Here is a 22,828-nt window from a genome sequence, read left to right as displayed (position 1 = left end):
TTTTAGTTAAAAGCAAGCCTGATTATTTCAGATATAGTTAGGTGGACAATGCACTAGGCAAAGACAAAGAAATGCAACTGTCCAATGGAAAACTGTAATGTCCAGTATTCAATTCACATATCATGGCGTTATAAAGTCTCAGGGTGCACCAGGTGTGTAGAGCAAGCCTTTGTACCACCTACCTTTTTAACTAAATGCCAATTATAAAATGAAGAAAAACTTCAGTGTTAGTTGTTGGTAGCAGGTCCAATAATAGTAAGCATACAATCAACTGTTTCCTCTCACATCCTTTTGGAAAGGGTTCTGCACTTTTCAAAACTTTTTAATCCCTCCTACGCTTAAAGGTTACAGGAAAATTGAAAGCCCAGTACCAAAAATGACTTTAGAAAATGCAGAACATTGTGAACAATAATGACAGGGCAGCAGGCACAAGACTTTCCTGCCACAAAGATGACAGCTCTTAGTATTTGACAGCCTAAATTTTATATCCAGTACTTGCAGTGCTTTAGAAGAGGGATCGCACCTTTGTGTACTGAAGGCAAAGTCCCAGCTTAGGACTACACATGAACACTAAATTCTCAGATTTTTCTTTTTATAATGGAACAATAAAAACTCACAGCTGTTTCAAATATTTATTTCCATGGCAAAAATAGACTATAATATATTCATTTCACATATATTACATTCAGTAATACAAGCTTTTATGTCTATGAAACACAATTTATACATTGTTTTACAAACCAATTTCAGTTTTACAAGAATTAAAGCTGGTTTGATTATACATTTTTACAATATTGGTGATGAGACAGCAAAAATAGACATAAACCACTAGCTTGGTACTAGAAAATAATACTTCATGTTTGCTACTGTTTAAACAACATCCCGTTTAAATCCTTGCATACTGGCTCAAATGAAAATCAAAGAAAATGGAGCCAGATCCCGTGTTCCTCTGACATTAAGAATTCAATCCTATAAAAGTGCTGATGGGACTTCAAACACCCATTTGCTTTAACTGAATGGAGATATTTCAGCAGTGTGGAGCACACATGCTTACTGATTTGCCAAGTAAAGCCTCTAAAATTTCCATCCAAGTCCTCTCAGATCAGCCATAAAGAGGACAGACATGTTGGGTATTTCAAAGCAATTTAAGCAAGTATCTTTGTAAAGAGCATACACACCTTGTCTGTCAGAATTATCCAGGATTAGCAAGGTGACACACTGGAGGATTTTTCAGGGGTTATCCCCATCCATCAAGTTTCCTACCATTCTAAAAATTAATGGCATTTGCAATGTCTTTAAAGTATTAAAGTCTCCTAATTTTACCTAAATATTTCCAAACGTAAAAACAGCATTTAAATTCCCTTTATGAAAGTTAGGCACCTTCTGAAACTGTACTCATAAAACTAATAATTTGGTAGTTCTGATTGCTGCATATCTGAACCAAAAGAATGTTACAATATCTACAGACTTGCTCTCTGACTTGCCACAGGCTAGATCTATCTGTTGTAAACTCTACTCATCCGATTCTTTAAATTTGATTTCTATCTTCATCCTTTAAGTAGAGCTGAAGAATAGACTTCTACAAAGCAAATACCCTGGATGTTATTCTTCACCACTGAACGCAGCATCATGTGGAAAACAGCAAAGAATAGAACCAAAGGCTATTTAGCAAAAGTTTTTGAAATGCTCATCGAAGTTAACAAATCCTGTTTTTTTTCAGCCCAGTTAGACCTTAAAGTAACATATGTGATTCCAACAGAATGCACCAAGTTAGCTGGTCCCCAGCAGGATCTTATTAAGAAATGTTATTCTTTAACTTGTTTTTACAGACATATTTGCTACAGCAGTTAATTAAGATTTTTTCCCTTACCTTAGCACAGTATTACGTTATTTTAATGTCCCTGCATTGCAAATGCTGGACTGCAACAGAACTTCTAAGCACATGTTAAATTCCGTATTTCAAGAGTCTCTTTGTCAGCCCAGCCTTAACTTGGTGCAACTCACACCAACTGTAAACACCTGGCTTCATTCATAACATATTCAGACTTCCAAATCATCTCACCTGCATCCATTAGAAGTCATCACTGCCAAATTACAAAAAATGCCTATTTCCCCTGCATTTTGCATCTGTAAAACCAGAGACTGTGGTTTGAAAAATCTGACCTTTAATAATTAAACAGAAATTGAGCTGACAGATTTTATTCAATATAATTGGAAAGAAAGAGACATAAAAATAACAGAGCCTCTGAAAAAATATTTGGAGTTTAAAAAATCACATTTTAAAAAGCCAGTAAAAATAACACCTATGACTACATATTCACTTACCCTACCATGCCATGAAAAACATACCATATGACTCAAACCCTTCTAGCAGCTCTACTGTGGATACGAAACATTCCAAATCCTCCTCCAAATGCCTTCTGCCACTCCTTAAATCCTCACTGTCTATGCCCAAAACTTCGAATTCTTTTGTCCAAAACAAGAGAATTTCTTCTGAATTCTCAGCTGCTTTTCCTTTGAATGCTGTACCTTCTTATATGCACATTCCTGCTGCATTCTTTTGGTTAATTCTTGTAATCTGTTTTTAAATTTAAAGCAGACGTGAGTATTCATGCCTTAAGGGCTCAAGCTTTCATTGGCAATAAGCCCATTTTAATTCCCACAGAAGAACTGCAGGAATTTTGCATCTTGCAGGACTGGACTCTGGCTTTGCGTGACTTTGCAGTATTAAAAAAAACAAACAAACAAACAAAGAAAACCCCCTAAATTCTAAAGCACTGAGTTCTTAGCAACTGAAGCACTGATTATTTTAAATTAATAATTTGAACTAGCTATTGAAATATAATAATGGGTTCACTATTTTTAAGTCCAGGGATTTAGTAATGCTACTGATATTAAAACTGAGGTCTCCTTACACAGCTAGCTTGTATGATAAACAACCCTGCAGCTCCCAAGTTTGGTCCGGAGGCCATTGAAATCTATGAGCCACTCAACTTTAACAGCTGCTCCAACAGAAAATATGTAGCAGCAGCCTCAGGTAGTCTTACTTATTAAAATTAAAGGAGCTATTTTGGAGAAAATTGCTCCAAGTGTTGTCCACTTCAAACAGATACACACAGGATTATATGAGAAACCAGAAAAAAATTTCTCAAAATGTCAAGAATCTTTTCCATTTTAGTACAAATTTATTTTACTTTTATTTGTTATTACTTTATTTTGCTTTTTTCCCCTAAATGTTAAGGATAACTTAGAGCAGCTCTTCATCCACAGAAATACAGGGACCCTACCTTGCTCACCTGCTTTGAATTAAATGTATTACTACATATAAACTGTAGCACCCTGCACTTGTAGTGTTTATGGTTCACTTGTGCAAAAGGTATTGCAATGAGTGCAATACTAAGGCATAAAACTTTTCCTGCTCTTCCCAGGGTACAGCAGAGAAGGAGAGCACTGCTGTGCAGGCTGCAGAGGCTGTGCAAAACCCCCCTGTGTGGCACAGAGCTTCTCCCTCACCCAACAGGGCCAGAAGGGAGCTGCAGCCTACAGATAATCCAGCTAAGTCAGTGACATCTTTGCAATGGATGGGGCTCTGACTTAGCTTCTTAGAGAAGAGCTTCTAGCTCAAAACTACGAAGATTCACTGGCCAAAAATCTCCAATCAGAGCAACCAAGAAAGAAATGAAATGTGCAGAAGTCCTTGCTATAATTTGTGGGTTCTTCTCCTGACTCTTCATAGAATTTGATCCTAAAAAGCATCTTCCACCTACCCAACAAAAGACAGTCAAATCTGTCTCTTGACAGTATATAGCACCTTTATTTTTCCCTGAGAGCTCTGACATCCCTAGAGATCAGCATCATTTTTGCCATTTACTGCAAGAATGTCTTCATCCAACTTTTTTTACTAAACAAAATCTGTTCAAATCTTGCGTAATAATCTGGTTTCATCCCCATAGAAACAGAAACACATTTGGCAAAATGGACAGGCTTATAGTGAAATTTTAAGCCTTTGACAAATAAATCCACCTCTGACTCACTGTGACTGGATTTGGACAGTGGATGTTCTTCTAACGTCCAACACTTCATGAAGCACCCAGCACAACTACAAGTAAAAATGCATCCCTTTCCAAAGCTCAGAACAAAGTGCTAAAAACTGAATTATCTTTTATAAGTTAACTGAAAATCTAAACGATGGTTTTAAAAATCATTTTGTTACGGAGGATTGTGAAGTTTAATTTCACTTGGTATCTTTAGAAGAGAAACTGCTTGTTTTCAATGCTCACTCAGAGCCATATGCTTACATACAAACACAATCCTGCAATCTTCAGTAGAAAAGTTCACATGAAGTCAAGTCTATTAAGGTCAAGTCTATTAAGGCGAAAACAGACTGCTGATGGACAAAACTGCAAGCTGAAGGGGAGGAGGTAGCAGTGTTATGCTTAAAAATAAAAATTACGACTGTGGCTATCAGATTTGAGAGCAACTGCCTCTAAAAAACTGAACACAAATTCTTTCAGCAAAACAGAAACAGAAAAATAAGGCAGAAGACACACGTTTCCTCACCCATGTCAGATAATCCCGTAAGTATTGGATTAAATTGTTTCTTATAACTGCTCCTTCTAATGCTTAGCAGCTGATGTTCTGCCCCAGTAACTGCTGATCAGCTAAAAGCTGTTGCTTGAAGTTCTGGTTGTCCATCATGTCATTAAAACTGCATTTATGAGGTTATGAAGATCACAGTCCAAAGTTTAGACATGGAAAAGGTACAAACTACATTTTAGAGCCTGCCTTTCCATTCAAAAAGATTTCTGCAGATAGAAGTGAATTGTGGCAAAAATTAAACATGTTTGTAAAACACAGCATGACACAAATAGCTAAGAATATTTGTTTCTTTCAATACTTCTTTCAACACAGAAATGTCAGATTGGTTTGTTTGGAAGATTTGTATGTAAAGAATCAGTCTTCAGTACTGGTTTCCTCTGGACTTCCAGTTTTACATTTGGCAATTAATAATTCCTAGGAAATTTATGTAAGAACAACATTTCTTTTCCCTAGTCTGAAATATTCAATCTAATTTATACTGAGAGTACAAAAATTCAGACTGCCTCCAAGCAGACCTGAAAGCACCAGATCAATACAGTGTGCCTTAAAGTAAAAGATTTTGTACAGAATGACGTATTAGCACAATGTCATTTGGACTGTGTGTTTTTCTTTGTGGAAGTAGCTTATTACAGAGGAAATTAAGGCAACCTATCTATCATTCTTAATTAATGTTTTGGGACACAATTATTATTTTGAAAGGGTTTAAATAGTTTCCAAACCCTTGTTAGAGCTCAGAAAAATAATATAATTTCAGCACTGATCAAAATTACTTTTAGTTTCATTTCATTTCACTAAGCAGGTATCAAGGGAAATGGACACTTAAGCATTCAGCAGACTGATCTACTATACGGTTTTTTTGAAATTAAACCAGATATCTAAAAGCTATAGCTCACTTTTGAATAGGTTTTCAACTCAGCATCTCAAAACACAGAAAGGCAGCTAAAACCACACTGTCCCCATCTGAAAACCACAAACAGAGGATTATTTAGGGATACTGTCATTAGATCAGCCCCCATGGGACAAAACAGAAACTACCAAAGGTATGACTCATCTTCAGGTCCATGCCACAGCCATTGACTCCGCCACCTACACAGCTACTAAAATACCCCCATCTCCAGTGTTACCTCTAACAGCTCTTGCATTCTACAAGTGTTCTCAAATACTCTTCATTGCAATGCTGCACAGCATTAGCAAAATCTGTTCTAGTACTGACAAAATAATCCAAAGGATTCTACGGAAACTTCCCATGCTTTAACGGCTTTCTTGGCTGGGAACACTAACATTTTTAAAAGTCATCTTTGCACTGTGTAAACCAGCAATCACAGCTGCCACACCTCCTCCATTATGCTTCATACAACCATCTCTGCTTCACCACTGTGCACCTTCTTACTCCCATTTTGGTTCTCTCATTTAATCAACTTAAAAGGTTCTTCCTAAAATATCAGGTTAGTAATGGTATATTACCGTCTGAAACAATGCATGATTATATTATCTATATTTAACTACATAAATAACAGAGAAAAAAAAGTGCTTAAAACATTTGCATCCACTTTGATTTCAGCCAGTAAAATCAAACTGTCCTCTAAACATATGAATAATACTGAATATGTACTTTCTCTCATCCATTTGTTTCCAATAACCTCATAGACACTTAAAATATTTTTCCCCTGCTTGTTTCACGTAAAAATACCTCCACTCAAATGGAAGTTATCAACAGTTGCCATTATCTTTCACTTGTCAATTCTATTACATGGCACTACAACTAATTACCAATAGCTTTCCCTAGGACTTTCTGCATGATTTTTGAAGTTTGTTCAAACATTGTCAGTCTTCTCCTCTGAAAACACAGTTCTGTTTAAAAAGTTTTGTGTTGTGGTGTTTTGGGTTTTTTAATTTAAAAATTATGAATATAAAAATAACTGTCATTAAAGCAACAGCTTGAAATATCTAAGAGCTGCTAATTTTTCTAAGTAAACCAGAGGAAACCAAAAGTTCATTTTTAAAAATATAGATATATTGTTCTAAATATAAAACTGAAAGCAGAGTGAAACTGCATAAGACCTTGACATTCCCAAGGAGCTCCTACAGATTTTAGCTTTCACACAGTCAAAAATTATGTTTCAAAACATAATGTTAGTAAAATTGTGCTGTGTACTTCCATTCCATGATACTTATTTTGCCCAGAGTAACACCACTCTAGAGAACATGTGTAAGTACTACAGACCAGTACAAGTGAAATTCTTCCTTAATATGACTGCAGCTGAACATAGGAAGAATTTACTCCAGCAAAGATCCTACTTTGTAGGGACTGTTACACTGACTTACGTTTAACAGGCACACAGCAGCCCTAAAAGGTAACTGTGTGATTCACCATTTAAAACACCAGGCCTGTCTGGACAACTGTGATTTCCTTTCTGTAAACTCTTGCAGTGTCCCTTAGGAAGTGAGAGGGATTAGATAAGTCTAGAACTTTTGAGAAACTGAATGAGAACTCCATAGACAAAAGTGTACTGTGAAAGAGTCTGCACCATCATCATTCTCTGCTGCCTCAACATATCCAGCACTCGTGGGATGTCCAGCATCTGAAAGAAGAGAACAAACCATTACAAGTGACTGGTGAGCAAGGAAACTGGGTTGCACTTTCTCAGCTGGAGGTCCAGAGCAGTACCAAGTGATCCAAGGGCAGCTGTTCTAATTTAATCTCACAATTCGCTGCCCATGTCTGCAGTATAGACTGCACTACACCATTGACCATCTGTGAAATATGCATAATGGTAAAGATACCTATCTCATGGGGTACTGGTCTTCACAAATATAATGGCTGCAAAAGTCTGTCACAGTGTTAGGACAGGGATGCACAATGAAACACTAAGTTTGTTGAGTCTCAGCTGGCATATTATATTATTAAGAAACACTTTGCAGCTGTTCACTTCTGGCTAAAAGTTCATAGGACTGGATTTTATTCTATTAAACTAGCACTTTGCCCTCTGCAGAAACTGATACTGCAAGTACACCACACTTAAGAACAAAATAATTAATAACAAGCACAGAGGTTGCCTACAAAGCATGTTCTTGAATATTATCCATTCTAATTAAGGCAAGAAGTGGTAAAGTCAGGATGAAATCCTGAAATATGCTCAGTAGCCTAGGGCATACCTTGTTCCACTCAGTGACTCAATATCTTACAGAGTCAAGAATCGAAATGAGCATTCCAGTACCTGGTGTGTATGTGGGCAACTCTAGAAGATTATTAACTTCTGTTGAATTTCCAAGAGCTCTTTCAAGCATAGTTGTAAGGGTTCTTCCAAAGACTGCTCAGACGAACAGCCATAAAATATTTTAGGCAGGTTATTTTCTGTTCTACTACCTAACATTATTTAGAGCATGAGAAAGAAGAAGAGATCACCTCATTGTGTTCCAAGCAAGCGATCATGATCTCTGACAGTATGACCACCCCTGTTCGCCCCACACCTGCACTGCAGTGCACCAGTACAGGGGGATTAGAGCTTTTAGGATCCGCAGTGCTGTTCGTGTGGCGCCGCACAGACTGTATCTCTTCCAAGTATGCTATTAAGTTCAACAAGATGAGAATAATTCATTTAGGAGATGAAGCCCTGTAAGCCATGCTATTATGCTGTATGACCACCAGAAAAGTAGTAATTTAACAAGTGACATCCCACAGAAAAATAGATTATATAAATCACAAGTCATACCCCCACCAAAGCAATATAGATCTACAAAGGTCATCTCACTTTTGTAAGGATTTCCACGTCTTGTTCCCCTATTCCCCCCTGAAGGTGGCTCACGGCCATCTTGCTACTGCTGCAACATACTCAAATGTGTAGTATGTGATGCACTTATGTTTTAATCTATACGAACTTTTAGTAAATTTTGGCTTTAGACATAAACAGTCCCTTTAACAAACTGTCAGGTATATTCCTGCAAAAAGTATAATTCAGTATATCTTGTTCGTGTGAAGAAACCTTTTACAGCAGAATGCTTGACGTACTTATCAAAAGCTAATTCCTATATAGCAGCCATTCTAGAAGGTATTAAAAAAACCAACACAAACCACACACCAAAACAAAGCTATTAAATATAACTTACATAAAAATCCCTTTAAATCTTCTGGACAGCCATGCTCTGGCCAGTCAGTGTACTGCAAATGCCAAACCGTTCTCTCCTGTCCTGTGAGAAGATGTTTAATCTTCAAACCTGTAGTTGCATAGCAGCCTGAGTCAGTACGGAATCGCGTGGTAATCTTAAATCTTCCATAGGTTACAGTGTTGTGTCGTGAACCAAGACGTGGCCAGTATCTGAAGCTTTTTTCTCGCCCACTTTCCTTAAAAGTAAAACATTTGCTTAACAAAAAACACAAGAACATTCATACAACTAATTCTACTGTAGTAACAACTGTATCTCTCCTCTACTAAATATTACTAGAGTGTTATTGTTTCTTACGGAGTAAACCAACCTTCCAGCATGTGGCAGTTTGCAAAGAGTTTGCAATTTCATCTTACTACCAAAGAAAGGAAGACAGAATAGCAAAGGAGTCACTAGAAATTTGTCTTTGATTGGTCTTGTTAGAGCAAAGATCCCCTTCCCTTAACAGATTATTAAAAAAACATTTTGGAATATTTGGGAGAAACCAGATTTAATTTATACTCACTTCCTCTGCTGTCACCATAGCTATGATGGCAATCCCTTGTTCCCAGATCATCTGCCAGAAATCCTGACATGTATTCTGCAAAGGGCCCTGCGTAGCAATGTAATCCCACTCTATGCCCCCAACAGAGATCTGTAAAAAGAAAGACACTGTATTAGTAATTACACAAAACCCTTCCCCCAATTCTGAAGATGCACAAAATGAAAAAAGACAGCAACACTGCAGAAGTAGGTGCCCCTTGTGAGTTATATCTGCCCCAATTTTTAGCTATGTCTTGTCACATTAGATGCAGAAGAGACAGAATTGTATAGGCACATGACTAAATAAATGTACTTTACATCATAAACATAATGAAAAACTGAGAAAATAAAACTATATTTTTCTTTAGTGAATTGAAGGTATTGTAGCAAATTCAGGTTTAGAGAAGCTTGCATACCCTGGTGCTGTAAATGCTATTACAAATAATAAAAATTCAGAAATTTCTGTTTCCTTGAAAAATATTATTTTGCTTGAAAAGAGTCAGAAGATTCACTCAACATTTGTGAATGAAGCAGAGAAACAATGGTACTGTGTCAGTGTACAAACAGATTGATTAAAAAAAGACAGCAACACAGATACAACTGCTGCTTTGATGATCTCAACTCTTTTCAGAGAAAGCATGAAGCCAAGTCTGGTTGCACTTTAAGCAGGTAAATGTAATGAAAAATGAATGAGCTGCCTTGAAGGTCCTTGAGGTCACCCTGCAAATTCTTCAGTTTTTTAAACGGAGTTTAAAAAATTAAGGATGGGGAAGGGGACAACTGAAGATTTTTAAAAAAGCATATTTCCCCCTGGCTCCATCAATTCCTCTAACCACCCAAAAAAAGCTTAAGCTGGGAGCTAGCTTACTCCCTGTTGTACATACAGTCTGAGAGTATAGAAAAAGAAGAAAAACTGATTATTACTGCAGTTCAAAAACACCATAACCATTCCAGAGGATCCAAGTTTGTTTTAAAGCTTTTTGCCTTTTTAACTCTGGGAAGAATACACATGCCTTCTGTTAGCACCAATCTCCAGAGAGATGAGAAAGAGATAGAAAGGAGAGAGTAGATCAATACAGAAGTGAAATGCAAAAGATCCCTCCAATAATTAACCCTCCTAAGTAATGAGGAAAACAGGTTCCTCCTTTCCTCAAAGAAACCTCTGGAGAAGAAGAGGAAGAGAGAGATGGAGAGATTCTCACTCATCTTACCAAACCAAAATTGATAGCCAAATGCATTTTTAGATACCACATGAACCGGAAAATATTTCTCCAACAATATTCCTCTCACCTTGATATGAGATGCATTGATGTAACCCGTGTTATTTTCTTTGGTTGGGACTAGCTCTACTCTGGTATCATCATAAGGAAGGACGTCCTGGAACCGGTTCCTTTCAGCATTTTCAGGAAGCCGAGCTATTGAGCACTCACCATCCATAAGCCTTTTTTTCTGAATGCGCTCGTATTCAGTGAACACCATCCCCTGCTCTAACCGTTGTTCCAGAATTTTACACTGAAAGACAGAACATGGATAATGATACAAAGTCATTCTAAGGTGAGTCAGTTTTAACAGAGAATTCATGAAGGATAAAATGTATGTATTTTTGTCTCCTACATACTTCTTCAATGCTTTTCCAGCTATTAATGTTTTCACAAATATACCAGAATAAATTAGAAGCAACCCTAACCAGTAGGAATTTTGTTCAAGTGAAAACTAATAAGCCTGCTATATTTCATTAGGTCACAAAGACCTATGTGAATACTGCTTGTGAAGGAAAAATTACTTCATAGTTTCTATAAAGACAGCCCAGTTGGGGGTGGGGGAGGATACCGGCCAACCAGATAGCTATGCTATACTGCATACTGCCTCAAATACCTTTGAATAAGGAATACTTATTAACCCACCTGCTCAATTTAGCATGTTAGATGCCATCATTTGAAAGGTCTCCTTTAACCTTGTAATAAAACAAACAAACAAAAAACAAAAATAATAAACAAACCATCCAAACTTTATTGTTTGGATGGAGAAAAACTAAACTTTTCATACAGCAGCAAAGCCTTCTTAGAATCTCTTGCTCTAGCTGAGTTATAAACTCAGAATTTTTTCTAATAGTATAATTCAATCTGTTTTATTTAATAAGCTGCTCCCCTTCCCACCCCCCCTTTATTCTTTTGAAACCAAGTTCTTTCTAAATCATAAGACACTTCTGGAATTTCAGCATCTCTTTGCCAACAATAATTAGAGGAATAATATGTAAGATTTCAGCCAGAAAATTTCATCTATGTCACATGCCCCCAGATTCTCACAGCAACTGCTCTGTGGTATCAGGTCATAAAAGTATCTTGTATCAACTAAGTACGCCAAATGTTGCAGAGGAAGGTGTAAAACCTCAAACATATGCAATTTGCACACCAATACATCAACTGTATGAACTCCTTTATTACCTTTAGGCTAAATTCCCTTATTGAAACTGATAATAACATGAAGCTGACCAATGAAACTAAATTCATCTTCCAAAATATCTGCACTCTGGACTTCATGTGACGTGTCTACTTCGCATTGCCTCTTCTCAACTGTTTTAGGCACTAATCCCATTTCATGATATCTATTCTGCCTTTACATGACTGTCTGAAGAGAAAGTGTAATGACATCTCTTTCATAACTTGACTTCATGGCTTCTTCTTTACCTCAACACTTTTGGGCAGAGCTAGCTGAATAATAATATGGCTGAATTTAGTAAAGACCAATCTAGAAAGAAATGATGGTTGTAAGTAAGAGGAAATAACCAACACAGGTAATAAATTCAGAACTGTATCTCAATAAGACAACATTAATTTTTATCACTTAGCTCTTTAAGCAAAATATATGTAGTTCAATAGAACGTAAACTGTGTTGAAATGGAACAGTCAGATGTCCCTCGTATGGATCTCACTCCAAGCCTTCAAACTCTGAATGATTTACATTGAATTTTCTTGGCCTGTTTCTTAAAACTGCAACTGGTGAGAGCACGAGTATTCCTTCAGGTTCTAATCCCTGTCCAGTGATTGAGAACAAACTCAGCTAGAGGGGATTTGCAGCTGAGGATCCCCAGCCATGCTCAGAACTGGATTCTAAACAGACCACTGGTCACAGAAGGGACAATAATCACCATAGACCTTGGTATATCTAGTTTCTCCCTGGTCAGATGTGTGATGACAGCTGGGTTACACATAGCCCATCAAAGGCTGAATACTGACTGTATTTCACTTTCCTGCACTTTATTAATGATATATGAGACAGGATGAAGCGTATTTACTGAGGTTTTTTATCCTGACACAAGCAGATGGAGTCTTGTATTTCTCAAAGATCCTCAAATTCTAGAACCTGGTGTCCTCTCATTGATCTGAGATCTTTTACTTATTTAAAATTTCTGCAAATAGAACAAGTTCCATCTATCTTTTATGGGATTCACCTGAAGAAAACAGATAAATACAATCTGTGCAAACTGCACTCTGGGGATGCAATTTAGCTGTGAAACTTATTCTAAACTCTGTATGAATTACTAATAATTACAACTAAGTTCAATCTCACACTTAAGTTTCGGTCGGGAAAACTCAAAATTAAGAAATAAAATAGAAAGAGTTGCATAAAAATATATCAGTAAGTACTAATAATTTCTTCCTATACGTTCAAAGGGTAAATTATAATTGAATCGCTGTCTTAAAAATCTGAGCTACACTCAATACTTCTAGCAATAATTTGTCAATCAGAAATCCCATTTTTCATTGTTTTGTTCTCAGCATTTGATTTGAATCTGAAACATTTTAAAGTCAATAAAAAGCACCATTCATATGCGCTTCATTTTGAAAAATTACTGCTGTAAATCAAGCTCTAAAAAACTTCAACGTACCCTTTCATCATTTGTTGCTCTTGTTGATTCTTCCTTCCCCTCATCTGGCAGAGGCATTCTAGTCAATGCAAGTCCATTTAGGGCAGCTAGCTTTAGAGGGCCCATTTTTTTTGCATCATTTTTATTCTTTTTCATACCCTGCAAAAGAAAATATAAACTTGTAAATATTCTTAAATACCTGATGAAGTTATAAATAGAAAACAGCTGCGTTCAACTAAGCAAAGGATACATCTTTGACCCCTTCTGCAAACATATCTGACCTTTTTTTTTGATAAGCACTGCAGTGAGAGATTAGGGGGGTGGGACTACATTCCTCCAAGGACACAACACAAGTCTATCTTCATTCCAGACAGGTTAATGAAACTGCATGAGAATGACAAATATTGTTCCCTACAAAGCTCACAACTGAGGGTGTGAGGTGACAACTCTGGATAATTAACGTTCTTGGACAGAACTAAAATCACTTCCCAACCCCAAAAATGCATAAAAATTATTCCTTACTAGACTATTCAGTTTACAGGCACTTTTCTTCCCCATAAGCAGGCATAAAAATGAGCATATACATTGCAGATATTTAGATATAGTTAAATGCTTTATTACATTTGCAACAAACTGTACATACAAAACATGAACACAGAACTGCAGACAGATTTGAGTTCTGGGCCAGGCCATGAATCTAAATTATGGAAGTAACCATTTGTTATTTGAGAAAAATATCCAAGGGGGATTTCTATGAAAGAATAAATTCAAATTATTCTTTTAAAAAGTGTAAGAGAAAACTTCATCATTCCTGCAATTGCAAAGTTTAATTGTTAACAAAAATACAGTAAAAATAGGAGTGCATATGCTGCTTGAATGATAATCAATGCTTTCAAAAGCTAAATGGTGGTAAGAAATAGGAAGACAAAGCTAAGAGGATGAGACCACATTTAAAATGAACACAAACACAACAGCAAAAGTTCATTGAAAAGCAAAACATGCAAACATTGGTAGGGGCCAGCTCTGTAACTACGATATTCATCTCAGTTATGAATATAAAAAGGTAATATTCTGTATTACACAGTGGCACTCTTAAACGTTACCGCACTAGAAACTATGTTAGTGAACACTTCCAACGAAAAAGTTTTAATATCAATTTAATTTCAAAGGTTGACTGGAACATTTACATAACTGTCTGAAGGAAAAGCAGGGTATGATTTTGGTAGACACATTACTGTCTGAAAATGTATTTTTTGGAGAACATACTAAGTGACTATCTAAATGTGAACACAAGGAGAAAGGTATCACTTTTTTTTCCTATATCCACATAAAAACTCAGAAGGAAGGAGATGTAGAAAAACATACATAATTATAAAATGAATTGAAGCTGACGAAGGTTAATTTCATAGTGTTCAGCTCCATGTATAGCATGTCTGACAGACAAAACATTGTGACGGCAGTAACTATTTCAATGCATAGCTTTTGCATATGTTAGTTTTTGCAGCATCAGCTATAAGTTACCATGGCAGTAGAAGTTAAATCTAGTAGTTCCCCTGCAGTCCAATTTGTGCAGAAAACAATTTGACACATGCAAAATGTCAATCAATTTTAAAAGCCAAAATAATAATAAAAATTATCTTCCTCTATTAGTACCTGAAATCTGCTACAGACTACATAAAACTGGACAAAAGCTGAAAACAAAATGGGTTGTAAGGAGTACCAGTGAAATTGTACAGTCCACAGAGACCTTGACACTTCTGTGATGTGGGAATTACAGGAAAGGTGAAACTTGTAGGTTTTAACTATTCATGGCTTCATAAGATTGGAGTAGGAGAAAGAGGCACAGCAAGCAAGAAATACCTTTACTGGGATAAAACATCTTGAAGAGAAGGCAAAAGGGAAAGGATTTGGAAAGGGGAAGGCATGGAGTAAAGAAGAGAATGCAAGGAATGAATTTATTGTTTAATGTGTCAGGTCCCCTCTTAGGTCAGAAGAAGAAAGCAAATTTTTTTTAAAGTAAACATTCAGCTATGTATGACTTTTCCATGAGAGGAAGATTAGAAAGCTGGTAGTTGAATGGAAAGAGTTGCTTCTGTTCCAGATAAGGACAGATAGGACAGAATTGGGATCTAGAGCTGACTTTAAAATAGCTCATTCTAAAGTTTCTGGCCAGGTTAGGTGTATCACAGAGATGGAGGTTGCACAGCTGGATTTGTGTGGGAGGACTATACAAACAGAACTCAGACATGGCAGAGAAGGGGATAAAAGACAGCTAAGCAAAGTTAATCAGGGAAACACAGAAAAATAAAGGTCAAGCTTAAGGTAGCTTTCAATTCACATGTTTTAAAAGCATCTCAGGTTGATTAAAAGAACCCCAAACCTCCAAAAAAACCCCAAACAACTGCTACATCCAACCCAAAACAAGATGAATGGTATCCACTTACACCTAGCGGGGGAAGGCCTTCCACAATATTCTTCTTCCCAGACAAAAGATCGGACACAGGTCTCTTCTTTACTGAATCTTTCCTTACTCTGTATCTCCCTGATGTTGTAAGATCAGATTCTGACATGGATGGAGTAAGCAGTCCTTCCCCTCTTCTCTGGACCTGGCTTTCTACTAGTAAATGAACAGGGCTCATATCTTTCATTCTCTTCTCTGCCTCTGTAATATGTAATTTAGGCTCAAGAATATGCAAAGGGCCAGCAGATGAAGCAACAGAGCTATAAGGGTACTTCAGTACTGAATCATGAGAATAACCTCCCATAACAGATGAAAGTTGGGTTTGATCTTCGGGCAGAGGAGAAAGACTTGTATTAGCCTTGTTTTCTTCTTCAAATTCTTCTTCTTCCTCACTACTGTGAATCAGCATAGTGGCATCTGAAAGGGTTTTCTTATGTTCACAGTTCACACATTCTTCTTGCTCACCTTCTTTTTGCTTCGCTCTCTCCATCAGAATGTTGGGCTGTGACCCTTCTGAGATAACTCTTGGAAGAGCCACATCTGCTGCAGAAGCTGACATGGTCCTCTCTTTAATCCTTATTCCTTCAAAGCTGGGAGCCAAGCCTGCTATTTCAATACTGTTCCTCTTCTGCAGCTGCGCATGGCGTGCCGATGTTAGAGGCTCACTGACTTCCTGAAGAGAATGTGCCACAGGCAGGCTGTCTTCCTGAAATGTCTGGACAGAATGGTGCACTCGCCTTGTGATAAGATCTGGATTGCTGCTGCTGATGTAGATATGCCGGGAAAGGTCTGGAGTACTGTTTGCAGGCCTTGGGTACGGGTATGGGGGAGGTGGTCGATAGACTTGGGTCTTCATTATATTTGGTGCTGGATAATCCTGAGCCTGGAGCTGCACATTTGTCAACTCAGGCACACTGACTGCCCCAACAACTGGGCGCTTTTCAGCAGGATATGGGTAGGGGGATTGGCTATGAAAGCTGTAGTTCAGGTTAAATGGATAATGGTTAGACTGTGGGGCAGCAAAGTGAGCATGTTCTCGTATTTCAGGCTGACTGTAAACTAAGGCATCAGGTCTGCTGTAAGCATAGGAATTGCTGATGTTAAGATTTCTCATTGAATGACTCTGCCTATCTGTGTGCACCATTCCTCTGTTGAGCTGTCTCATCACAGTCTCATAGTCTGGCGTGGGACGATAAGAAGGAGGTATTAGTGCACTATGTCTGTGTGATGGGACATAATCAGTTCTGAGGACATCACTTCCAGTAATGCTTGGGTTAGAGGACATGGGAGATGGCTGCAAGTAATGCTGCGGGTTGTTCAAGGAGTTTGTGCTGTGTGCACTATAGACACTACCATTGCGGATCCGACCACTGTAGTCATGAGGGGCTCTATCCAAGCTAGTCTGAGAGTGATAGTAGTATCCATTCTGATTGCTCACAAAGAGGTTATCTGAAAGTAAAGTTTAAGAACAATCTTTATGTCCAAGACATCAAACAAAGTTATCTTCTATTAAGACATAGCTAAGCAATGTTTGAGATTTTCAGAACCTCTATTATTCTTAGCTATGTGTTAAAATAGGAAGGAGAAAAAAATCAAACCCAAACCCCAGCTTTTGTTGTTGATACCCAAGGTATCTAGACCAGAATAACCTATTATATTTATTTCAATTATTCAGGTTCCTATGGGAAAACACTCTCTGTTTAAGAATGGCTTTCTTCTGTTTAGGATAGGTTTGCTAAGGTTCAGTCCAGGTTAAACAAAGTCCCTGTCAGTGTTACACCACACCACTTGAAAAAAAGAATGTTTACATGGATTTGTACTAATGTAGTAATATCAGTTTAAACAGCAAAGAAAGGAAAAAACACTAAAAGCAGCCCCACAAAAACCAAACAAAAAAATCCTTGTGCTTCTTCTCTCTTCTACCCCCTCATGACATAAGTAGATATAGTACCACAAGATCTTAAAAAAAAAAAATCAAATTAACTTTTCTCCAGAAATTTTGGAGACAGTTTAAACTACCACCATCTATTGCTCACACATTAACATATGTGATGGGTAAAGAAAATGATCTAACAGTTTATACATCCGAGACACATTTAATCATTTAATTATTATTTCATTGGACGTACAATTTGCTAGTCTCCAGAAGAGAATGATTCAGTCATTGCTTTAGATGCCTTCCATAATTTCAGTCTTTGGGTTCACCAAAATAATTGCTGCATTTATGCTAATGAATTTACTGACAATCAAAAATTCTTTTGTGCAAAAAAATCATCCAAAAATAGGACGTGTGTAGCAGCAAGTATCCAGCAATATTTCCAACACTAAACTGGAAAGAACTCAGCTACATTCTGAATGTAGCTGAGTACCTGTATTTCATGAAGACTTGTGTAACTCTGTTCAGATAGAAAATGTGCTTACTCCCTTCCCACTGAGCTGTTAGAGTATTATTTATCCAGCAAACTTGTAGGACTGGAAGAACCCTATCAAAACCGAGGCGACTTGGCAAACAATTAGATTCAATCCTTGAGGGCAGCAAGTTTTTTAATTAAAGACATAATGTGTAACAATCAAAAACACATGAGAAAGCAGCCATGACTCTGCTGTAAACCACTTAGATTAGGAGTCTACATTCCTTGAGAATATCAGTTAAGGGTTGATTGGGTTTTTTTCTTTTTTGTTTCAATCAAACATATTCCAGTTCCATAACTTGCAAACCTCCTTAGCCTTTGAATTCACCACCACCTTGTAGCCTAGCAAACTCCGAGAGAACCTCCTCTCTTCCTGCATCTTAGGTTCAATTTATTTTTTTTTAATTTTTTAATTTTGTAAATTGTCTGGGGGTTCAGTTAGTCTTTGCAGCTATGGAGATCGATACTGACAAGGATCTCAATATACCGTAACATTGATACAAGAACCAAAAAAAGTGAAGGTCAGCTTAAACTCACACAAGACACCACAGTCTTTTGTTGGTGTATATGCTACGTTAACTAGATTTACTCATCTCTCATAGGAGAGGAAGTGGAGGAGGAGCAGTAAAGGGAACTGGGATTGTTTAGCCTGAAGAAAGGGAGGCTCAGGGAGGACCTTATCACTCTCTACACCTATGTGAAAGAAGGTTGCAGTGAGGTGTGTGTCTGTGTCTTCTCATAGGCAACAAGTGACAGGACAAGAGAAAACAGCCTCAAGTTGCAGGAGGGGAGGTTTAGATTGGATAGTAGGAAATTTCTTCACAGAAAGGGTGGTAAGGCATTGGAACAGGCTGCCCAGGGCAGTGGTGGAGTTACCATCCCTGGCGGTACATAACACACATGTAGATGTGGCACTTACGGACACGGTTTAGGGTGGACTTGGCAGTGCTGCAAAGATGGTTGGACTTGATCAACTCAAAGGTCTTTTCCAACCTAAAGGATTCTAGGATTCTATGATGGTATTTCACATTAGCCTATATGTCTATAGCAGCAGCAAGCACTTCAGTGAGTGCTCTAGTACAAACCTACCCCATGTTCACATTATTGATTTCTTCAGCTCTAAATAAAGTAGCTACAAATGCAAATTGTAGTTTTTACCTTCCAAAGTTGTGTAGTGTGGTGGTGGATTTAATGAACTTACCTTGGGAAGATGCATATGGTTCAGTATAATGACCATTGTAATGCAGCTGAGGTGGTGGAGGCATCATATAAGGCTGAGGCTTAGGCTAGGAAAGCAAATATCTTACTGTTACTTAAAAACTGATTATTTATTTTAAAAATAATTCTTGAATTTTTTTAATATATAATGTATACTATTATATATGTATAATATTATACATATTATATATAATATTATACATATTATAATACAGAATAAACACACACACATACAAAGCCTTAGTCTTAAACCATTTCTCTAAATCTGCAATGGAAATTTCTCCTGTGAGGTCATAAAAAGAATAAATAAAAAGCTGGGAAAAAAGCCCTCCAAGCACACACCACCAACCCAAGACTGTATCTTGACATCTGACATCTAGGACAGTCTCCTAGAGACAGAGTGGTCAAACTAAAAATAGAAGTGTTTAAAATACTTTTCATTGCAATTATTTTAATTTCATTATTTAGATATTACATAGCAGCTTTTTCTACGAGTCAGAAACAGTTCCTTACATACTAGACTCATCTTTTTCACTGCTCATTTTGTTATACTGAAGGAAACTAATATTTGATTCAAAGTCAGTTGAAATCCATAACACTGCAAACATAAAGCTATTTGCTCTTCTTACCATAGACATTCTGGACGAAGACCGTCTTCTAACAGGATTCACTGTAACAGGCTGAGTTTGTCTGCAGAAGAAATTTTATGGTAAGAAATGATTCTTAACAACAGCAAGACATATATCAAACACTGGAAAGCACTCCCAAGTTCAATCAAAATCACTCTACATTTCTTGGAGCCAGGCCTGTGTTAAATAGTCCTCCCCAACAGTCTCAAAAGGAAATAGCTCTGTGCATAAACCACCATCACAAAGCAAAAATCACAAAGCCAGGATCAAAATACCTCAGTTATTTCTTTGCCTCTTCTCTATGAAGCATAAAAAGGAGACGTCCCTGAAGCACTGCAGTAGGGCAGAAAAAGCAGTGGAATAACTGGGGGCTAGTTCCAAATTTGAACCCCATATAAAATCTCATACTGTAAGTTACCTGTTCTACAAGTCAGACATAAAATTGTTTAGGGATTGTAACACTACAAATGTTACAGGAACTGGAAAGCACGACCATACTGCATGAGGATTTATATGTTCTAACATTCAAACTAACAGTAATGAATTTTCATAATTTGTTGGATTGCCTCCAGGATGTAAGTCTTAAGGTCCTTTTCCCCCCACCCTACACTGCACCTGTACTCTGTGTCTTGCAGCAAGACAGAGGTCAAAAGACAGCAGCAAAATATTAATGTTACTTTTCAGGAAGAAGGATGTTGTTTAGCTCACCCTTTAGGAAATGAAGGACGAGAAAGGATTGGAAAGCGTGGAAGGGAAAGAATGAGGGAAGATTTCTGAGAGCCCTCCTCAGGTGGAGAGTCCAGGGAATCTCTAAAGATAAAGTATGTACAGATTAAGAAAAAAAACCCTGAAGTTAATACAGGCATGCATAAGACAGTTTTCAGCAGAAGGACCAGATGACAGGAAATTTTAAGAGTAGAGATAATGAGAAAAGTTTTTTTGAGGACTTAAGTTCATGCAAAACCATATTGTGGTGAAACCATTACAATAAGTAATCCTAGAGGCTGGCATTCAGTATATAACTACAGAACTGACATTATTCAGACAGCAATGCACGAGTCCCACAAATGCACTACTTCTACCAATACTTCTTATCACTCTCAAAAGGCAGTCAGGTTTACAACCTTTGAGGTATGAGGTTTACTCTATTTCAAAGTAATCTTACTTCTCAAATGAATTAGCATTAAACACACTATTGAGTCACCTATGGCACAAATATTTCATTATCTTTCCACTGGCCTCAGCAGATTTCAGAGCCACCCCTCCACAACTATCTCCCACATACAAAGAGGAATGAAACATATGGGAAGCGTGCTTCTTTTATGACAGAATGTTCACTGTGTCTAATTCCCTATTTTTTGACTGAAGAAACTTAACTGAAGGAAAGCTGTACCAATAAAGTAGCTCAGATTCCAGCCATTGGTTTACAAGTTGGAGACCAGTCCAATTAAATTTAATTTGATGAATTGATTAAATTTACCTTGCACTGGTGCTACTTGAGCTATACAGATTCCATGGATATCTAAAGAACCACACACCTCTCAGCTGTCAATCCAGCACATTTCAGGAGTGCTTCACATACACTTCCCACCCTTTTAAAGCCTCTAGTGTCCTTTCAGAGCAGTTCACCCAAACCTAGGCCAAAACTCTAGTGATTCCAGTAGCTCACAAACACTAGCAACATTAGATCCCAAAGCAACTGAAGTCCGTCACAGCCCTGAGATCCAGATGCAAAGGCCAAACACTCACGACTGGTAAGCTTTCGGTATTTAATATTTTCCTCTGTTATAAAGCAGAAGTTGTTTCAAAAACTGTTGATAACTATTTTCTCAAAAAAAGATTAAGAAAATTAACCCACATCATTAATTGCTACCATGTAAATAGGACAGTAGTGGAAGATTTCACTTCCCAATGGAAGCTTCAAGGCAACAAGAGTTGTGCTAAAGTATTCCACTTACAGGCTGCATTTATTTAGTCTGTAAAATTTGTGTCTAGCCACACACATCCTCCACACATATTTTGCTGTTTCCATATCTTCCTGCCAAAAAAAAAAAAAGCAAAATTTTCATTAAGCCAAATATGCATACCCTTTACTTGCTTTCAGACAAGCCACCGAAATTTTTAAGATGAAACTAGCATTGACCTATTTAGTTTTAGGTTTTAGGTTTAGTTTTAGGTTTTTTCTAAAACTCCATTTTGCAGGTGCAAACACCCACTCCAACCTAACACTACTATTAGATTTATGAAATTTTAGAGTAGAAGCCTTTTGTTGAAGACACTCTTATCAGCTGTAATACTAACACAACTTACAGTTAATAAAGATTGCCATAAGACTGTCATCAGCTGCCTTTTGACAAATCAAAGGGCAGATGCTGCATAAAATTAATTCTATGTGTCAATGTATTCAACATAAAATGTCTGATTTTTAATGCCTTCCTGTAGAAAGCTAGCCAAAGACTGTATTATTACTTTTGACTCACTCATACAATTCAAAGCTGCTAAATATGTATAAAGTAGGTTTTAATCTTTGAGTTAAATTATCAGTCTTAATTTGTGTTTATATTTACTGATGTCTTAGCAAAAAAAAAAAAAAGTACAAATGTACTCACAGTTTGGAATTGAATTGTCTCTTCTTTGTTGGCCAGCTCTAATGCGAAAAAGGATTTATTGTGGGACATGTTGGCAATATCATGCCACCTGCAGACAAAAGGGATAAAACATTACTGGCAAGCTCTGATTTTCAAACCACAGAAAATGCAACTGAAGAACAGAACCATCACCAAGAATATGGAGAAAGAACTGAGGACATACTCATGAGGAGAAGCGGAGGGGCGAGTACTGGTCTTTTCACTCTGGTGACCAGTGACAGGACTCAAGGAAACAGCATGAAGCTGAGCCAGGGGAGGTTGAGGCTGGATATCAGGAACACGTTTTACAACTAGAGGATGGCTGGGCA

General features: G+C 37.3%; 1 protein-coding gene across 2 annotated transcripts in view; it reads right to left on the bottom strand.

Annotated features, from left to right (window-relative positions):
- Positions 1–3,621: 3,621 nt before the first annotated feature.
- The window catches only part of PTPN21 (protein tyrosine phosphatase, non-receptor type 21), a 42,419-nt gene continuing 23,212 nt past the window's right edge, over positions 3,622–22,828 (bottom strand). Inside the window, exons 9-20 of one of the 2 annotated variants that reach the window (XM_027638400.1) lie at positions 22,482–22,569; positions 21,831–21,910; positions 20,581–20,682; positions 19,873–19,933; positions 19,227–19,311; positions 15,598–17,063; positions 13,175–13,312; positions 10,576–10,797; positions 9,269–9,397; positions 8,707–8,941; positions 8,006–8,166; positions 3,622–7,181 (exon numbers count right to left, since the gene is read on the bottom strand). In XM_027638400.1, the coding sequence (XP_027494201.1) occupies positions 7,053–7,181; positions 8,006–8,166; positions 8,707–8,941; positions 9,269–9,397; positions 10,576–10,797; positions 13,175–13,312; positions 15,598–17,063; positions 19,227–19,311; positions 19,873–19,933; positions 20,581–20,682; positions 21,831–21,910; positions 22,482–22,569 (2,896 nt within the window). In that variant the 3' untranslated portion in view covers positions 3,622–7,052. The remainder of the gene's footprint in view (positions 7,182–8,005; positions 8,167–8,706; positions 8,942–9,268; positions 9,398–10,575; positions 10,798–13,174; positions 13,313–15,597; positions 17,064–19,226; positions 19,312–19,872; positions 19,934–20,580; positions 20,683–21,830; positions 21,911–22,481; positions 22,570–22,828) is intronic. The other variant, XM_027638401.1, reaches the window with a different exon arrangement.

This window comes from Corapipo altera, unplaced genomic scaffold, assembly GCF_003945725.1.
Source record: "Corapipo altera isolate COAL_440 unplaced genomic scaffold, ASM394572v1 23, whole genome shotgun sequence".
Lineage (NCBI taxonomy): Eukaryota > Metazoa > Chordata > Aves > Passeriformes > Pipridae > Corapipo > Corapipo altera.
The sequence above is the reverse complement of the archived record's forward strand: the minus strand, read 5'-3'. Positions and strand labels throughout refer to the sequence as shown.